A 19,456-nucleotide genomic window follows, 5' to 3' on the forward strand; every position below is an offset into this window, starting at 1 on the left:
ATGTCTGGGGCTGATGAGGCGTTCATCCATGTTTCTGTTAGGAAGGCGACGTCGGGAGAAATGGTGTCCAGTAGGTTCCAGAGGTCGATGGCGTGTCTGTGGACTGAGCGGGTGTTGAGCAGGATGCATTTTAGGTGGTTGGAGTCAGATATCTGTTGTGTGTTCGTGGATGAGGAGTTTTTCTTGGTGCCGTCAAACTTGCAGGAGTAGCATGTGAAGGGTCCATGGGTGTGTCCAGGAGCGGCTTGGGCGCAGTTGGAGAGTCGGCCGGGGTTAAGGGCTAGGAGGGTGGAGGCGTTGTATGTAATGCGGGAGGGCTGGGCATTGCATGGACCAGGGGGTCTGGCGCTGGGCGCGGTCCAGGCGTGGACGGGCACCAGGACTGCCAATAATATAGCGATTGTTACTTGTAATCCCTGTCTCGCTGTACCTGAAATAGAATCCCTGGCACAGACTTTTGGGGCAGTTTCTGGGTATAAACTTAATACTGATAAAACCCAAATTTTATGTACAAATCAAGCAATCAATGTAGATGCTAGGTGTGTTAAGGAAGCTATCTATCTGGGTATTAAGATCCGTACCTCTTTTAAAGAGATCGTTGATGTTAATTGGGGCGATATTACTTGGGGAGTAAAACACTCACTTGAAAGGTAGGAGAATCTCCATCTGTCATTAGTGGCAGAGCTAACGTTCTGAAAATGAATGTCTTACCGCAAATTATGTATTTTTTTAGGGCTTTGCCCCTGGAGGTATCCTATAAACAAATTCAATATTTACATATTTACAATCACTCTGTACTAAGTTTATGTGGGCCCCTTGGAAAACTCGTAGGGCTGCTCGATATGTGACTCCCTCTTGAGAAAGAGGAGGATGGTCTATCCCTGACTTTGCTTTGTATTACTATTCCTGTATTTTGGTTAATGCACGTATTTTACGTACTGGAGAAGAGATTAGTAATGTGGCCAAAGCCCCCTCAATTTATCAGATGATTCTAGGGTCAACGGTCAAGCATTGCCTATTCAAAAGAGTGGACAGAAGTTATTTTAAAAGAACGCACTTCAAGGTATTAAATGCTGTGTTTAAAGTCTGGAAGACTGTACGGAAAAGCTTCGAGATTCCAGTACTTTCCATGTATACCCCCACTAATGCCACAGGAGTGCTGCCCCCGATCTTCTAGGACCAGGTGGCCTTAGGCTTGAGAAGGAAGGGGATTACCTGACTTGGCAACTTATATTATGATGATGGGAGATTACACTTATTTGCGGAGTTGGCGGATAAATTCCATCTACCCACAACTCCATTTTTTAAATACTTACAAGTAAGGAACTTTCTGGAAAAACACCCTATTTGCATTATGAACTTTAAAATTGTAGAATCTATTAGACAGCAGGGAAACATCGAGCTAATTCATAAAACACTGTTAGAGGGCAGAACGGATGATCTAGAACAATATAATATGAGATGGAGAACTTGGTTGGGGAACCCCGAAATCTCATTGGAAAAATCCATTGATTTGACAGGGAGGATCTTTCTGCAGCCAGCCTTAAAAGTCAACATTATAAAATGTTATTCAATTTGTATCATACCCCTCTTAAAATGATGAAGTGGGGGGGGTCAGCATGGTGGGAAGTGTTGCCGCTGTGGAAAGGATAGCGCAGAAATTGTGCACATGTTTTTTGCATGTGCGGTATTGGACTCTCTGATAGAATCTATAGAGAGGTTTTTGTCAGAAATAACTGGTGACTGTGTTAAAATTTCTCAGTCTATGATGTTGCTTGGTATTGGGGAAGATTGCTGCCAGGGGCAGCTACTATATGAACACCGTTATCCTATTTTTATGCCACAGTGGTTGCTCAGTTGGCAATTGCCTCACTTTGGCTACAGCAAGAGGCTCCGCCCTTTGAGATGTGGCGGGCCAAGTTTCTCAATGAGTACCACATGGAATAGAGTTTATATCCTGTTAAAGGCTACAGAAAAAGGAGATTAGGGTTAATGATTTGGGGGGTGGTGAGGGAGTATATGACCGGGTATTTAAGTCTATTATGTATCATATAGTTAGTACCTCATGTTAACTTGATGTCAAGGGCATTGGTTAGGATTGGGGCTTAAAATGGGCAATGATGGAAGTCTTGATGTATGTGTTCAGTTATGTATTATTTATTTTGCTGCTATGGAATTCTAATAAGATTAAAAAATAGTTGATCATTTGACATAAATATCATGTCCTAAATGTGGCAATACTGTTTATGAACAATGTCTAGTACAGAGTATTATGTCAGTCAATATTCTGACCATGCTATTCAGGTACAACACCTTCAATAGAATTTGACAAAGGATGACAGATTTAATAAAATAAGGGCTGTTAGCAGGAAAATCAGTAGCGCTCAGACAGGCTGATGTACCGTATGAAAATCCAGTATGTATGGCCACATGTTGACCTTGCACTTGGGGCTGTTCATTGAAGGCAGAGCAGAAAAACTCTATGTACAGTATTGCATTGACACCAGCAGCAACTGTGTCATAACATTATGTCAGATGGACCTATATGATAGAGTAGGTGCTAGTTCATCTGTGTCTGCAGCAAGAAGTTATATTTGATTTCACAGAGTTTGAAATTCAGCCATACTATTTCTATTTCAATTAAACTGCAAACACTTAACGTAACACTGTATCCATACACATTATTTTTACAATGGCCTTATTAACTAAGTAAGTTTAAATAAGTCAGTTTTATTTGTAAAGTGCATAGTTAATTAAAACTATTGCACAGATAAAAAAGTAATTAACTATAAAATATGGCATGTTCCAAACAGTTTTGTTATGTACACACCTGTTTCTCATGTATTTCCATTAAGACTTATTTAGGAAGGAGTAAAATGCAATGTGCTGATCTTTTTAACTACCATCTCTGATACTATTGTGGGTGCAATATTCAATTATTCACTTTTAAAAGTTTTGGGTCCCGATGTAGGTGCCCTAATACCGGTCGGAAATGGCCGAATTCGGCCGTTTCCGACCGGTATTACGGTGTCCAGATGTAGGGCATGCATTTACAGAATCGGTATTTTACCGGTTCTGTATTTACCGATTCGGTAAAATTACCGAATCAGTAAATACAGACTCGGTAAAATACCGATTCTGTAAATGCAGATGTAGCTGGCACATGTCAGAGTGCCACAGGGCTTTAAGAATGGGTATTTTACCACCCAATCCTATTGGGTGGTCAAATACCGAATACGGGTGTGCATGCACATGTGTGCATGCACACCAGTGCCATGTGATACACGGACATGCCCTAAGGGCATGTCTGTGTGTCGCATGGCACACGTGCCTGAATACAGGGTGCTAGAGGGTGTCAAAGTGACACCCCCTGCACCCTTGCAAAAATCGGTATTTACCGAATCGGTAAATACCGATTCGGTAATGACCATTGATTCCTATGGGCTGCAATGCCCATAGGAATCAGTGGGCTTTACCGATTCAGTATTTACAGAATCGGTAAATACCGAATCTCAACGATTCGGTATTTACCGAATCTGAAATACCTACATTTTCCCCCTTCTAATTTACCACTTCTTAAATACCGAATCGGTATGATTCGGTATTTTAGAAGTGGTAATTTAGAATTACCTACATCGGGCCCTTAGTAAGGAGTTTCTCTGCTGTTAGCATTCAAAAGACAACAGTTCATTTTTTGTTATCTAGTATTTGAATGTTATGCTTTTTATCATTCTAGGTCCTTTAGTTTGGTGTAGTAGTACTTTAGAGTTGATAGTGATGAATTATTATATTGATATTAGGGTGTGTCCTGAGGAAGAAAGAAATAGTGTGCCTTAAATGGTCTGCCTGTAGAAAATGAGTGTACTGAACATCATTATGCAATGCACATTAGGGTAAGCATGACACTCTCATACTTTTGTAGGGATATCTGACACCACCAGCTAAACTAAAACCTGCATCTACACTGCACTTCCATACCACTCCTTCACTACCTACATCGTACATGAAACCTACATCCCAATGTTTGCTGTTCTACACTCCTGCATCACAAAATACATCAGTTACAACTAGCTAGCATATACTTCTTTCCCCATCACATGCAGCCTAGAGTTCAATAAGCACTCTTTAAATCAGGAGTCTCAAACCTTTCCTGAGCTACTGTCTAATATAGGAATTTTATCAATGCACACAGAGACCAAATAACTTAAACACTGCCCCTAGAGTACCCTTAAGTTCTTCATTCCAGATACAGGGAGCATAAAGTATTAATAGAACAGGAGCTGTAACGCAAAGGTTTACAATTGGGGTCCCTGAGCATCAGTGTTGTCCCTTTGCTCAAGAAAGAAAGAAAGAAAGAAAGAAAGAAAGAAAGAAAGAAAGAAAGAAAGAAAGAAAGAAAGAAAGAAAGAAAGAAAGAAAGAAAGAAAAATATAGTAAAAGAAATAACAAAATAAAGGAAAAAAACAACGAGAACAAAATACCCAGAGAAAAGAGTCAAATGCAGGAAATGAAGGAAGAAAGCAATTAAGAAGACTTGAAAGACGAAGAAACAAACTAGGAAAGGAATGAATGAAAATACAGGAAGAAAGAAGGCATGGTAAAAAAGAAGTAGGCAAAACAATCAGAGAAAGAAAGACATTGAAAAAGATGGAGATAAGAGAAAAGTAAACAAGGAGAGAAGGAGGAAAATTAAGTAAGAGTAGAAGAAAGAATAATAAACGAAGAAAAGAGAAAAACAGAAATTGGAGAAAAAAGAAAAAATGAAAGAATTACTGGGAGACACAAGATTGAAAAAGAGAAGAAAGAAATAGTAAGAAAGAAACAAAGAACTGGAAAATGGAGGAAAAAATTAAAATAGAGGTTGAAATGAGAAAAAAAGACTGAAAAATATCAAGAAGAATATTAAGCCAATAAGAAAAAAAGAAAGAGAACTGAAAAAGAATGCACAACAAAGGAGGGAAAGAAAGAGATAGTGTAAACAAATAGGGGGAAAGCTGGAAAGAGGGAAAAATAAAGAAAGAGGACAGCAAGAAAGAGAGAATAAAATACATTGAAAAATGAAAGAGAGACATAAAAGCAAGGAACACAGAAAGACATGTAAAAGGAGGCTAGAAAGAAGTAGAAAAAGAAGAAATTATTTTCAGAAAAGGGTAGTCTGCATCCTCAAGCACTGTCAGCGTTTGAGTAAATCATTGGTACGGGAGCTGTGTTTTAAATAGCCGTGTTATCAGGTGGGCATCTGTATATTCTCAAGCTTGTTGACAGGCAATTATCATATGTGAGCTACTCAATGGCAATCTGCGAGCTACTAGTAACATGTGTTTGATTAGTTGGAGACCATTGCTTTTAATCCACCAATAGGAAACACGCCACTGCCTACTCTTTAAGTCTCTCTTACTTCTGTACCTACATTCCTCCTCCTTCGGTGCCCTACATTAACACCTGCACCAGACATCCTATAATTTTTTTTTTAAAACATATTTTAGTAGGTTTTCATGCAATGCACAAACAATTCACCGATACATGCAACTTCATAACCTTAGTCTCGCAACACTTGACCAATAATGGTATCCCCATCCAGATTTTGCCTCACCCCGCCAAGTCTGTGTTAGTCCATCCATTTGTTCCACATATAGAGTGAGGCCTTTCTAATAGCAAGAGTTATATCCCAGTGAACCCGAGACACAGTTCTACAGGGCTAAATTGTGTTGCTCTTAGCCTATTCAGGCACTGTCAGCTTCTATGTTTCAGTACGGATAATAACGAACAAAATCCCCCCCTTCAACTCAAACTCCCCACCCTCTAGCACCCCCCCGAACCCTACCACCCCCCCTCCTCTCAGACATGTCGCTTTCCCTAGCCGCGCATGTAATGCTCATAATGTGTTCTGCATACTCCACCCTAGTCCTATGTCAGTAGCCCACATCTCCGCCGGAGGGACACTCCCACTTCCATGCTCGCTCCTCCCATTCTCTCAACTCACTACCTGTTGTTGCAGTCTCATATAATAAAGAGGGCACCCATAGCCGGCGAGGTCAGTCATCATGCTCAGTCGGATTCTTGAGCAAATCCACCATCCCCACCCAGGCTCTCGCCGAGTCCCACAATTTGTTGTTGTCAGTCCTCCGAGCTTATTGGAGGCGGAGCGTCCCCTCGCAATCCGCCCACTTAGTAAAGTCACGTAGCCAGCGCGCAATGCTAGGGACCGTGGCCGCCTTCCAATGGCTAGTGATTTCACGCTTGGCTAGAACTAATCCCAGGTCTAGGAATTTACTGGTGGTTTTGTTGCGGGAAGTGTGGGGAAACCAGTGCAACAGGCACACCCCTGGAGTATTCTGCAGGTCCCTCTCCATCACCTCCGTCAGTTTGGCCAGTACCTCTCCCCAGAATCCCCAAAGTAGTGGACAATCCCAGAACATGTGTATGAATACCGCACCCTCCAGTCTGCATTGTGGGCAGGTAGCGTGGGAGCCAAAAAACTCAATAATTTTGTGAGGCGTAAGATTCGCCCGATGAAACACATAAAATTGAATAAATTGGAAGTTCGCGTTTCGGGAACATTTCCAGACCCGTTCCATTAACAATTCCCAAGGTTTCTCCTCTATAGGCGTTCCAAGGGCAGTTTCCCACTTAATACGCAGTCCCTCCAGAGGTGTCCTCAAGCCCTGCGTCAACCACAGATACAAGCACGTCACTGCCTTGATCCTACCTACAGAGGTGACCACATACTGGCAGGGAAGGAAGACCCGTGGTTCCTCGAACCCTTTTTTCCAGTGCTTGCGCACAGCAGCTGTTACGCCCGCGTGCAAGAGAAAGTCCTGAGCAGAAAGTTTGTGCCTCTGCATGAGGTCTTGAAATGGTAAAAGTGCACCATCTTCATACAGATCTCCAATGGAGGAGATCCCTGATTCCTCCCAGTCATGTAGCCGCTGCCAATCTCCTCCATGGGGGAGCTCCTCACAGAACCACACCAGGATCTCAGGGGCATATGCCGGGCTCCCTTTATTGCGTCGTATAGCCCTATACCAACATTGCCTCAGGACCCATAGATCCCTGGATACCTCACATTCCCGCATCGGGAGCAGTAGCAAAATCAGACTCAAGTGACGTAGCTCTAGGTCCCTTCTTCTCTGGTTTGTCTCCATTCCCAGCTTCCCTGCCAGCCGTAGTGTGAACCATTGGAACTGGGCCGCATTGTAGTAAGCCTCAAAATACGGCACTGCAAAGCCTTCCTCCCGACGCGGGCGCATCATGGTCGGCAGAGCCACTCTTCTTCGTCCTGTTCTCCACAGGAAGCTCGAAACCATGTAGTTGAATTGGGCAAAGCACTTTCCAGGTATTCAAATCGGCAGGGTAACAAAGTAATAAAGTAAACAGGGAGGGTTATCATTTTTAATAATGCCACACGCTCCGCAACCGACAAAGGCAGGGAGGCCCAGAAGTCAAGGTTACTCCTGGTGGAGTGCAGAGCCCTCCCTATGTTACCCTCAAATAAATCAACTGCCTCGTGGTAAATTCTATCCTCCAGATCAGACATCCTATAATTTATACCTACATACTGACCAACAACTCCTGCACCACCACTGTCACTCTCAATACCCGCCAAATCATAAGTCTCACAAACTTTACTCTATACAGCTTATCTCAAACATAAACACAACATCCCACACTGATACCCATAAAAAATGCAACAATAAAACTGTTCTGCTTTATCTCTGATTCTATTGCAAAATAATGGTATAATAGGTTGTGATTTTTGTGACTATTAAATACATTTTTTGCATATTGTGTTCAGAGGTTTTGAATTATGAATACATCTAACACACCTTATACATTAGAAAAACATGAATCTGGTCAAACGGAAAAAGTCATAAAATCTCAAATGTTATCCACTCTATTTTTTCTGCACATTGACAGTAAAAGAAAGAGAGGTTTATTTCACAACTAACGGCAAAAGAAAGCTGTAAATACATAGATCAATTAAAAAGTAAATGAGCATTCATCAAAGTAAATATTTCTTTGTAACAATATGATGCTCAATATGTATCTAGGAGAGAAACCGGTGGATTTCAACGCAGTTCTATGATTGTTTCACCTCTTTATATATTTTGCAGAGCCATTAATAAGACTATAACAAACATTAGGCCCCTGATTCAGAGGTTTGCGTACAGGTTACACTGTTGCAAATATGACGGAGTACCCTGCCCTCCAAGCTTTTGTCCACCTGCCTTATTTAGAGGTGGGCAGACTACAACTTTTCAATCAGTGGATTTCTTAATGGCTCAGTCGACCAAAGCCTAGAATGATTTTCTTTTGCCCATCACTGCAAAAAAACTTGCCTGTGAGGGACAGGAAAAAACAATAATGACTTCCACACCTTGGGAGAAAACTCCCACAGTGTGGAGGTCATGACTCTTTTTTGTTTTTCAGAAACTGCCGCTTCAGGGGTTTCTGAAAAAAAAAAGTTAAATAGTTGGTGAACAGCTGTCAAACCGAGGATGGCCATCCACCAAACCTTTTGTACCTTGATGGAAACCGCTGTGACAGTGGTTCCTTTCAAAGTACAGAGATGATCGCTGGGCAAGAGGTCAGCTTGAAACATAACAACTCAAATACCATTGGGGTGGCGGACGCAATGTCCTCTGACACCCTGGAGGACACTGCTTTGTCTGTCAAATACAAAATCAGGCCCCAAAGTTGATATTTTCACTCCTAAAGAACTTCTGAAATATCTTAACAAAGGTAGAAATATTGTAACACCGAGATTTGAATTCTTCTTTACATTCCACAGGTAGGCAAGGGCTGAGAACACAAAATAGAGTCAATCTGTATATAACAAACTGATAGATTCAAAGGTAAAGCTCTCTCATAGATCTTGATTTGTATTTTGTAGAATGAATTGCCTATTTTAGTACCTGATTTGCACACAGAAATGTGTGTGCATGTCTGTTCTGGTTTATGTGTGTAGTTGTTTATGTGTGTGAGAAACTGAGAGAAGAGAGAGTAAGAAAGGGGATGAGAGTTAGGGGCTGCACTCATTTAAAATCACGGACTAGATTGGCAAAAACCACAGGAGGTAGGTGGTGTTTGTTTTGCAGCAGATTCTGCCAAGGCATGTGCTGGGCCTTTTGTAACAAGCATTGTACTTGCACCCATTTCACCCCCACACTGTGTCAAGATGCATTACACCATTTGCTAGGAGGCTAGGGCCCATACAAATGAGGGAACACTTTTGTCCAGGTGTTTCTGTCAAATTACTAAGCACTGGCAAAGGCGAACTGGATTGCAGAAGATATCTAACTCTAAGGGAAGCGGTGCAAAGGTAGCACACCTACCTAGGCACACTTTGGGAGGTGCTACAGAGAGTCTCAGAAACCCAGTCATCCCCATGAAGATGAAGTTAAGTAATATACCCACCTCCAAATGTGTTCCGATATGCTGGCAGTACAAAACAGAACAGCAGCTTGGAAGTGCCACACATCTATCACCGTTGCACCCTCTCTGGCATCTGAGACTTCAGGACTTCACTAGCAAGGTCATGTTTTTATCAAGATATACAAGGAGATGAAACAACTTTAGACCTATTTCATAATGCACCACATTGTTATTAGCATGTAGTTCATGTATTATACCATTACAGTACTGTTGATTTATTGACATTGTGCTTTATCATGTATTTCCATGTATTTTTATCTAAGACAGTCCATCCTAATTAGAGTATATAAAATACAGTTGTGTTAGTCTTAAAATAGGTAAAATATTTGTAAAAATAATCATTCAGTGTTTTTAAAGCCAGTTTACCTTTTGTTCCGCTCAAAAATATATTGCAGTCTCTAAGGCCAGTATTGTGTTGAAAAGAGGTTAAATATTTCACAAACTCATACCCTTAGTACAGATATTTTATGAGTATAAAACACTAAGGTAATCCAGGTCTAGAGAATAGCCAAATAGAATTAATTATTTCTGATGATATATGCCCCATGCCAATACAGAAAGCGACTAGGTCGAATAGCTCGCACCTCCAAGCCTGTACCAAGCAATACATTTGGTGCACATCCTAAATGGTATCAGTCACTTTTGTATACCTCTACAGTGCAGAAAGACATTCATTTATGAAAATAAAAAAAAACGTCTTTTTGATGTGAAATTAAGAAAAGACAAGAATTTCTGATATTTTGATGGACTTATTTATTCATTCATTGGGGGTGCCGATATATTTATAATTTTATTATGACCCATTTTTATCCTGTAAACCTTCTTGCTGCTAGGGGTCAAGAAATCTCAGGCTACAGACTTATTTTCAATCTGTTTTGGCAACTGCTGGTTCAACTTAGTCTATTTCAAGGAGTGATTACATTGTTGTTATTTGCTCCGCTTCTATCTTATTGTTAATTGAGTCTTAGGGCCTGATTAGGAGTTTGGAGGACAGGTTTACTCCATAACAAACATGAGGGATATCCCGACCTCCGTATTACAATTCCATTATATCCTATGGATGGAACATGTAATTTGGTGGATGGGATATCCGTCACGTTTGTGACGGCGTATCCCATCCGCCAAACTCATAATCAAGCCATTATTGATTTGTTCAGGCATCTCCTGTTTCACAATATTCCCTCTATACCTGATCCATGGTACTTAATACTTGTTTTGGATTTGTTTTTCTCCTCTTGTTCGTCACAAATGTTTCAAATTACCAATATTTCCTATTTCTGCATATTTAGGAGAATGCGCTTGAAAGGATGGCTTTAATGTGTCAAATTTCTCTTACCAAGTGGATACCACAGTCAATATCAACTAAGATTGTAAATCTGTTTACGGTGCCTTCTATTCCAGAGGAGATTCTGTTTTGGGCCATTCATCAAATGACAATTCAATACGGTAATTTGAAAAAATGGTATGTTGTTGTCAAACACTGTGCTCTGTGGCAGTCTATCGAATTCTACATTAATTTTAGGTCTGTCTGCAAATAGTTTTATCTGTCTATGGCTCATGTCATCACAACACTCAAATACACAGAGTGGGCTCTGAAGGATGCAGCAACATGTTCTTTCAGTTCCATTACTCCATTGTTCTTTCAGTTCCCTTACTCCATTGCTTGTTTAACCGCATCGCTGCTGCGGCGATTTTTGCGCTGTGCGGCAATTTTTAAATTACCGCGTTACATGACAAGCTCAGCTCGTCATCAGCACATGCCACCCGTGGGTGATGACGAGCTGAGCTCGTCATCAGCATCGAAGGGGTTAAAGTATTTCTACATTTTGTACAAAACCCATAACAGTATGGTGAATTTATGCATTTTACAGTGGTGATTGAGAATGGATCAATCACTAGCATTGCAAATACAATGCAAATTGAAAGTGGAAAGAAGCCACAGTGTATATTTAAGTTATTTTCTACATATATTTCAAACTGATTGTGGCATTCAGAATAGAGTCCCATGCCCATGCCTTAGCCATTTCAGCCCGCATAGTTAAAACAATTAATTTTTTAAGGAAGTGACAATTAATTGGAAGGAAATAAAACAGCACCACTATGTGTTGCAACCCCATGTCATAATGGTAATTCAAATAAGCTCCTGGACGATTACTTTCTGTACAGTGCTAATTAAAGGAACAAGCATCTCCGTGCTTATGCCATCAGAAGGCTTCAAAATATGGAACTCCAGCAAGAGGCCTTAGAAGTGAATGGTTGCATCTTAAATACAGGTCCACTGACAGCCACTTTTGAAAGATGCAAATGTATTGCTGCTATTTTGGTTATTATGTTCAAATGATACATATTGTTTTAGATTTGTTGAAATTTAGTAATTTCACATTGTAGATTCACATTTTAGCACCACATACCAGCACTAGATGTCCCTTACAGGTTTTGTTTCATTATGTCTCTTGAGGAAAAACTGTTAAAAACTGAAACAGCTCTACACCAACCAGCTATTTAATTATTAAGCCGCCTTTATTTGTACAAGGATTTAGAATTTCTGTAAATGCAGCAAATCTGCTATAATGCCGAACTCCTTCATCACGTCATAAAAAGGTGCGAGTGAATCCTGGGAAAAGACAATGTGAAAAGTTCTTTAACGCTTATTGCATTACGTTTTATGTTCTGCTGGGTGAACAATATACAAAGCCATGCATCAAGATTTTTTTTCAATATGTTTCATGACCAACACCACCTTTGCAGCACACCCGTCATCTTAAGTTGGTATTAGTCTTTAATTTAATTAAAATTGTTTATCCTATTTTCTCTTACAGGTCCGGAAATGGAACCACATCTAGATCTGATTCTCAGAACGTTCTTTCCTGTAATGAAGACTGCTTCTACAATCAACCAGAAATATTGGTTTAGCCTTGGTGTGCACCTGCGCTGGTGGAGCGGTCGGGTTCGGTTTGATGGTTGGGAGAGTGTGGGGAGAGGACACCTTTATTAAGTTCACTTTTGTAACATTTCCTGAGAGCACCCTTCATGCAAAGAGATGCAATTTCTTATGTCTGATTGGTACAGAGAATGACAGTCTCTATTCATCCCATTGTTTTCAACAACTGATTACTTATCTGCATTAAACTTTCTTTTGTGGCACAAATCAGAACTCAACTGCAACATTGGTCTGCATAATGTGTAACTCCACTACTTTCTAGTACATTTGCCAATTGAACTGGCATGCTGAGCTACTGTGTCAAGTTTGCCATGTAATGACTGGAACACATCTCTAGTCTGTATAGTGCACCTCCGGGAAACACCCTATTCTTTTCAGTAATAAAAAACTAAGGGCTTGATTTAGAGTTTGGTGGACAAGTTGTATCCTATTGTATGTGTAATAAGAAGGACGGGCTATCCCATCACGTTTGTGACGGGATACCCATCTGCCACAGCCTGAATCAGGCCTTATGTTATGAACTTACCTCCCTAGGAAGTGGAGCATTAAAACCTGTAGAAATTGTACATCATTTCCCAGAGGTAATTGTTCACTTCAATAGCACAGACATCTTGTTGCAACCTAGAGCTCGCATAATTGCAAACTAGTCACCGTTTTAACACCTTGGCTGCTAGGTGTTTTCCCCTCCTGTGCTGCAGGCACCTCTTTCCCATTGTTCATGACGAGCTCAGCTCGTCATCAGCACAGCTCAACCGTGCATCATGACGAGCTGAGCTCGTCATCAGCATCGAAAGGGTTAAGTAAAGATTTAGACTGGTGCAAATCATGGAGTAAATATATTTTTACCATTTTTGCCTCTTGAAAAATAGAGAATGCAGGAAGCAAGATTTGCTCCCAACTAAACATTTTCAATATTAGGACAGAAAAAGGGGCAATGTGATTTCACACGTTTTGCTATGCTTAAAATAGGAAATTGAATGAATCAGTGTTTATTTAGATGTGGGATTAAAACTAGTGTAGTGTCTTCCTGCCTGATTAGCAGATTAGTGCAAATTCATTACACCACTTTTTTACTCTGGTGATATCTGAACCAGCACTTCTTTGTTAACCACATAAAATTATTCACACAATTACTGATAAGGAATGCTCAGATGCATCATCTTTTATATTTTTACATACTTTTTTTTATTTTGCCAAGAGGGCAAATATCGTCATACAGTAATAACTTGTGCAAAATCTGATTTCTCCACTCTTATTTCATAAACAACAAAACTGTACAAACTAAATTGGTTTGTTGCTAATTGTATGTAAAAAGTACTCTGGTGACACATATTCTGCCTTTCCTTCATGTTAGTTCAATACAATGAGTTGCAGTAATGTGGAATTATTACCATATATTGTCTAGAATGCTTCAAAAGTGCAATAGGATGCATGATCGAAATGGATACCATTACAGTATCTATGACAGTCAGAGAATACTTATGGGAATTGAGTCTAATACCTGCTAAAAATCATTTCCTATCAGCAGACGCATTGCACTGTTTTTGCTCAGTATGTCCTATGCACTACCAGACAAGGTGGTACATGTGTAGATTAATGCAACACTTAAGCCTTTGAACTTAACTGTATATTTTTTTTATTTTTGTGCAGGCATTGAGATGTTATCAGGCCAGTTTGCTTCCAGTGTAGACACTCCTCTAGTCACACTTTTCTTTGAAGCCTACTCAACCTGTAAGGTATTTCTTCTTGAAACCATCCCCAGTCTCCAGGAGGTGAGTTGGGAAAGTGGGGAAAGAACAGAGTGCAGTGGATGAAGGTTTAGAGCTGTTACATTTTGTGAGATAACTGATGCATACATATTGACTGCCCCTTCATCTGCCTTTGCATATCTACTTCATTTCATTAAATACAAAAAAATATGAAATTCATTCTCTTGACCCAGACTTGTGATCTCTATTTATGTAGCTGAATAAAATGTGTAAAAACCTTTATTGTATCCAACTAAGTATCAAATTCCTATCTGGTCAGATATATAAAACAAAATCAAAGCTAAACAATGCTATAATACTTAAGTATTAGGGAACAGTAAGTGTAATAAGTATTTTTGAAAAAGAAAGTGACAGAATTAGATTCTAGGGCAATTTAATAAAATCGCAGCTGCAGTAGTGTATTTTCTATGTCTACCACAACCTGTCCATGAATAGGAGGCAAGGAAAATATATTTTTTTAAAAGAGCTGGGGAGAGGGAGAAAATAGAGAGAGCGGGTGGGGAACCCTCATCCAAATAAGACAAGAGCGAAACAAATTCATGGATAACATTTCTATTTTAGAGAATCAGTTTTGTCTATTGGAATATTCTGCCAGTGAAACAAACCACTGCCTTTGCATGACAGAATCACTTCCTAGTGAACAGATGTCAAGTGCAGCTGCCTCTCGTGGGAACCCTCTACTTCCACATGTGGCTCATCTTTTCTTAGTAGTTAATGTCTAGTGTGTGTAACTGAAAACCTGGTGTAATTTATCTTAACAGGTCTAGGGGGCAGGTCATCACCACTCTGGGACATTTGGCCTCCGTTCTGCCAGAGGAGCAACTAGATAAGGAGCTTCCTTGGTTTGTCAATGAAGTTGAAAGGCTCCAGACCCAGCTGCCTGCTGATATGGCATTTCGCTTGCTCACGGTGAGTGTGACCTTTATTTGCTGTCCATGCTTGCCACTTCAACCAATCCCAAATGATCCACTCACAATGAACACTGTATCCCATAATGAGAGATTAGCTGCAATGAAACACTACATTATTGAGAAATGAGGGTTGAATACAGAACTACAGGATTCCATTGGTGAGTTAGTTACACCACAGGTGGAGTTGTGAGATGGTTCAGGCCTCCATCATGTGTACATTGGGCCAACATATTGGCATTCCGCTCCCGACAGTACCAATGTTGTGGGTATCAGAAATTTTGGGATGTAGGAAAAATTTATGATTCCAATTTTGCCCCTTAGGTACCCCTCAAAAATGGTTCTCTCCCGCCCTGAAGGTACAAAAACTAAACCTCAGACAAGCTGAGCAAAAATGGCGAACGAAATATGAGCCCGAACTGAAAACCAGCTACTTGTCCTTTTTTAAGGATTAAAAAGCTGCTGAGTTAAAATGTAAAACCGAGTTCATCACAAGTAAAATCTTGAACTCGGCTAACAAAACCAGAGAGATCTTCTCGATAGTCGACGAACTGACAGGGATGGAGAGAGTCTTAGCACAACCAGTGCACTCTCAAGAATTGTGTGACAGGTTAAATAATTACTTCTTCGAAAAAATTGACACAATTAAATCAAGCATCCCCTTAAAAAGTACTCCCAGTCCCTTTGCCTTGCCTGACAAAATCTTTCCCCCTCTACTGGATCATTTCCCCTCCATCAACTCAGATTCCTTTTTCAACCTGATGAACAGGAACAAATCTGGCTCCCCTCTGGACAGTGGTCCTCCCCACATACTGCGCGAAGCTTTCGGCGCATGTCCTGACCCACCCATATCTCTTCTCAACACTTCTATCTGCAGTGGAATGGTCCCCGACTCGTTCAAAAGCGCAGAGACCCTCCCCATCCTCAAGAAACCTGGGGCGGACCCCCAAGTGCTGAGTAATTATCGCCCAATATCCCTCCTACCTTACTTAAGTAAGATTTTGGAGACACATGTGTTGGAATGCCTGAGCTCCTTTATTGAGGAGTCTCATTATCTAGACCCTCATCAAGCCGGCTTTAGGCCTGCCCACTCGACCTAGGCGGTTCTTGTAAGGGTCATGGACGAGCTACGCACAGGTGTGGACCACAACTCCCCCCAGGCCTTGATCCTCCTCGACCTTTCCGCCGCATTCGACACGGTCGATCACAACATCTTGATCGACCGTGTCCGCGGCGCTGGCGTTGGAGGCCAGGCCCTGAGGTGGATACGCTCCTTCCTGAAGGACAGACATCAATCTGTCAGATTGGGCAATTTTTGCTGAAAAAAAGGTTGGCTCTCTTGCGGAGTCCCAAAGGGCTCCTCATTATCCCCCCTTTTATTCAACCTATACATGCAACCTTTAATATCGACCCTGAAGGAAATGGGAGCCCTGGTTTACAACTATGCAGATGACCTGCAACTCATGTTTAAAATCCAACCTACGAGACTTTTCTGAAATCAACCTACAGTCCACCATGACCTACATTAGTACTTGGATGAACACCAACCAATTAAAACTTAACCCTGACAAGACAGAGTTGGTCTTGACACTCACGCCTTCTAACTCCTGGAATACCAGCTTTTGACCTCCCGCTTTGGGCTCTCCGCCCACCCCAGTTTCTTCGGCAAAAAGCATGGGCGTCAAAATTAGCAGTGATCTTTCGATGAACCTTCAAATCAGTTCTGTGGTGTCAGCTTGCTTTCTCATTTTACGAAAAATAAAAAAAATAAAAAGATTTTTATCAATAGAAGCCCTTACTCTGGTCGTTCTTGCGCTCATCATCTCACGGCTGGATTATGCCAACGCACTGTACGCAGGTATTCCTGCCTACCAGATGCATCGTTTGCAACTGATACAGAACCAGGCGGCCAGACTGATCTTCCAACTCCCGGCTCGCCATCACACAAAACCATTGCTCAAAAAACTGCACTGGCTTCCCGTGGAACAACGAAGCATCTTCAAGCTCAGTTGCATTACGCATAAAGCCCTATCAGACATAGGCCCTAGGTTCATCTCCAATCGGATCAAAAAATACATCCCCTCCCATACCCTCCGTTCCTCCGGTCAACATTTATTGACCGTCCCTAGATATAAGCGCCAAAAATATGGCGGTATCGGTTTTTCCACGCTTTCCCCCCAAATCTGGAACTCCCTCCCTCTTTCAATACGTTCCACTGATTCACATTTCCACTTTAGGAAGCTGCTTAAAACGTGGCTATTCCGGCAAGCCTACTCCTCCTAAGCCACCAACCCATAGAGCTCTATCCCAGAAGAGCCAAGAAACTGACCAGGTGAACGTTGCGCTATATAAATATTTTAACATTAACATTAACATTAACATAGAACCACCACACCATTTCGGACTGTAATTCCCCACTATTTGACACATTCACGCCTGGTAATTTTTTCAGTTTTGAGCTGGTGTATTGTTTTGGGAGATGAAGGGATTACAGGGAATATAGTTTTCCAACATTAATTCCAAATACTGAACCAGCTCAAATGTAATTAGTACACAATCCATGAAGGCAGCCAGAGAAGGAAAATGCACATTTGTATTTGTTACATATGAAATCGAGATTAATAAAGGAGAAATGTGTACCAAAGCAATTGTGCTAGAATTTAAATAAACATCAAAAGTGCTGACATTTGCTTCACCTGTTGTTGTGGTACTGGGTAAGTAAAAGTTGGTTATGGAAGTGAAATTGAGCATAATGATGCTCCATCTTGATGCGTTAATCATAACAAAACAGCAGATCTTCACTAGAGCCCTGACATAGGTCCCAAGTGGTAATTGGGCTTACTTAGCCCTAGTGACCTCTTATAACAAACAATGTGCCATTGCATCTTCTCTAGTCTGAGAGGCTGCTTACACCCTGTGAAATACAAGTAAATTTACAAATGACCTTCACTAAGGAGCCCCATGACTTTGCATTGTACTCCTGGTGACCGGAAATACAGGTAAAACAGTGAAATCTTAAGAGGAGCACTGGAAATGTATCATGTTGGTAATCAATAATGTGTTGGAATTATAGAATACTACTTTTAGTTGCTATAAAAACAAATATTAGCAAAGGAAAGAGTTCATAGCTAGAGACGTGCGAACTGTATTAGCTGAAAAAGCAAGAGTGACGTAGACCTTGGTGGACGCACTATTAGAATCATTACGTCTCCAATCTGCCAATTTTCATTTCCACAGAACTATTGGTTTTGAGGCTTGAGAATTGTAGATTAATGTTGAGGCTCTAAGTGGAACAGTTTCTGGTAGGTCTGAGCACTTACAGTTAAAAGGACAGGATGTTCAAATTTCCTTACAAGTCCTTCTTTTGACAGTCTCCACTTGTAATAAAAATTTGAATACCAGCTACAAACATAAAAACATGACAGAATTTTGTTGTATGGAATATTGACTATATACATCATTTGAAGTTGTTCTCCCAATGAGTCTTCCAAGCCTTCATTGCAGGTGATCATTCTCCTCTTTAGCATCTGTGTAGCTAAATGTGTTCCTAAAACTGCTTTTAGTCGTCACCGATCTTCTGTGTTGCAGCTCCTGCCTCCACGTTGCCTTTGATTCTCATAAGCAAACACTATCCTTTTAGGCTCCTCTGTACTCCCATGGTTCATAGTGTGCAGGGGTGCAAGAGGGACATTGAGCAATCCTGGTCCACATCTGTTAATAGTGAAACAGATGTAGCGGCGCATACATGGATCCAGGTTTTAGAGGAGCACCCCAATTATGTCTGTATTTTACTATCTAACAGTTCAGTTCAGTTCTTTATTTATTTCGATGGTTAAAAAACATCATAAAAATACATATTATTACATACAACATAAAAACATACTGAACATCAGAATTAAAATCATGTTTAAAAAAGGTTTTGTTAATACTATATACATACTTTAGGCATAAAAAAAGAGTGCAGCACATTTCATTTCATCCCAATTCGTCCACCATCATCCCCTTGTATTTCTTAATTTGAACACAATTTTTAGAAAACTCATAATGCCACTCAAGGTACGTATCTCAGTTGCTCTTTGCAGAAATAGTAGAGCAGATTTGGCATGGTTAATTTTTGATTCCTTTAAAATGTCCACCAAAAACCTCTGCCTCGGGATTTTATAAAAGGAACAAAGTAATACAAAATGAAGGGTGTCCTACGGAGACCTATTGTCGCAGCCGCAGGCACCCTTCTGCTCAATTGTTAGCGTAAAACCAGACGGGTAAGCTAAAATATTGTGCAACAAATTGAGCCTAAAACGAGTCATTAAAAATCTCTCATGTTGACTGTACATTAAAAAGAGATACGGTTCCATGCCAATTTCATTGCATACAAGCGAGTGGGCTAGTACCGTGGATTTGGT

General features: G+C 40.7%; 2 protein-coding genes across 2 annotated transcripts in view; both read left to right on the forward strand.

Moving 5' to 3' along the window:
• The window catches only part of LOC147697768 (uncharacterized), a 52,446-nt gene extending 40,016 nt beyond the window's left edge, over window positions 1–12,430 (forward strand). The window contains exons 5-6 of the mRNA XM_086933337.1: window positions 10,725–10,881; window positions 12,255–12,430. Of these exons, the coding sequence (XP_086789463.1) occupies window positions 10,725–10,881; window positions 12,255–12,430 (333 nt within the window). The remainder of the gene's footprint in view (window positions 1–10,724; window positions 10,882–12,254) is intronic.
• Window positions 12,431–13,201: 771 nt separating this feature from the next.
• The window catches only part of LOC147697769 (maestro heat-like repeat-containing protein family member 1), a 72,248-nt gene continuing 65,993 nt past the window's right edge, over window positions 13,202–19,456 (forward strand). Inside the window, exons 1-2 of the mRNA XM_086936136.1 lie at window positions 13,202–13,206; window positions 14,907–15,054. Coding sequence (XP_086792262.1) covers window positions 13,202–13,206; window positions 14,907–15,054 — 153 coding nt within the window. The remainder of the gene's footprint in view (window positions 13,207–14,906; window positions 15,055–19,456) is intronic.

Source organism: Lissotriton vulgaris, chromosome 8 (assembly GCF_964263255.1).
Source record: "Lissotriton vulgaris chromosome 8, aLisVul1.2, whole genome shotgun sequence".
Classification (NCBI taxonomy): Eukaryota; Metazoa; Chordata; class Amphibia; order Caudata; family Salamandridae; genus Lissotriton; species Lissotriton vulgaris.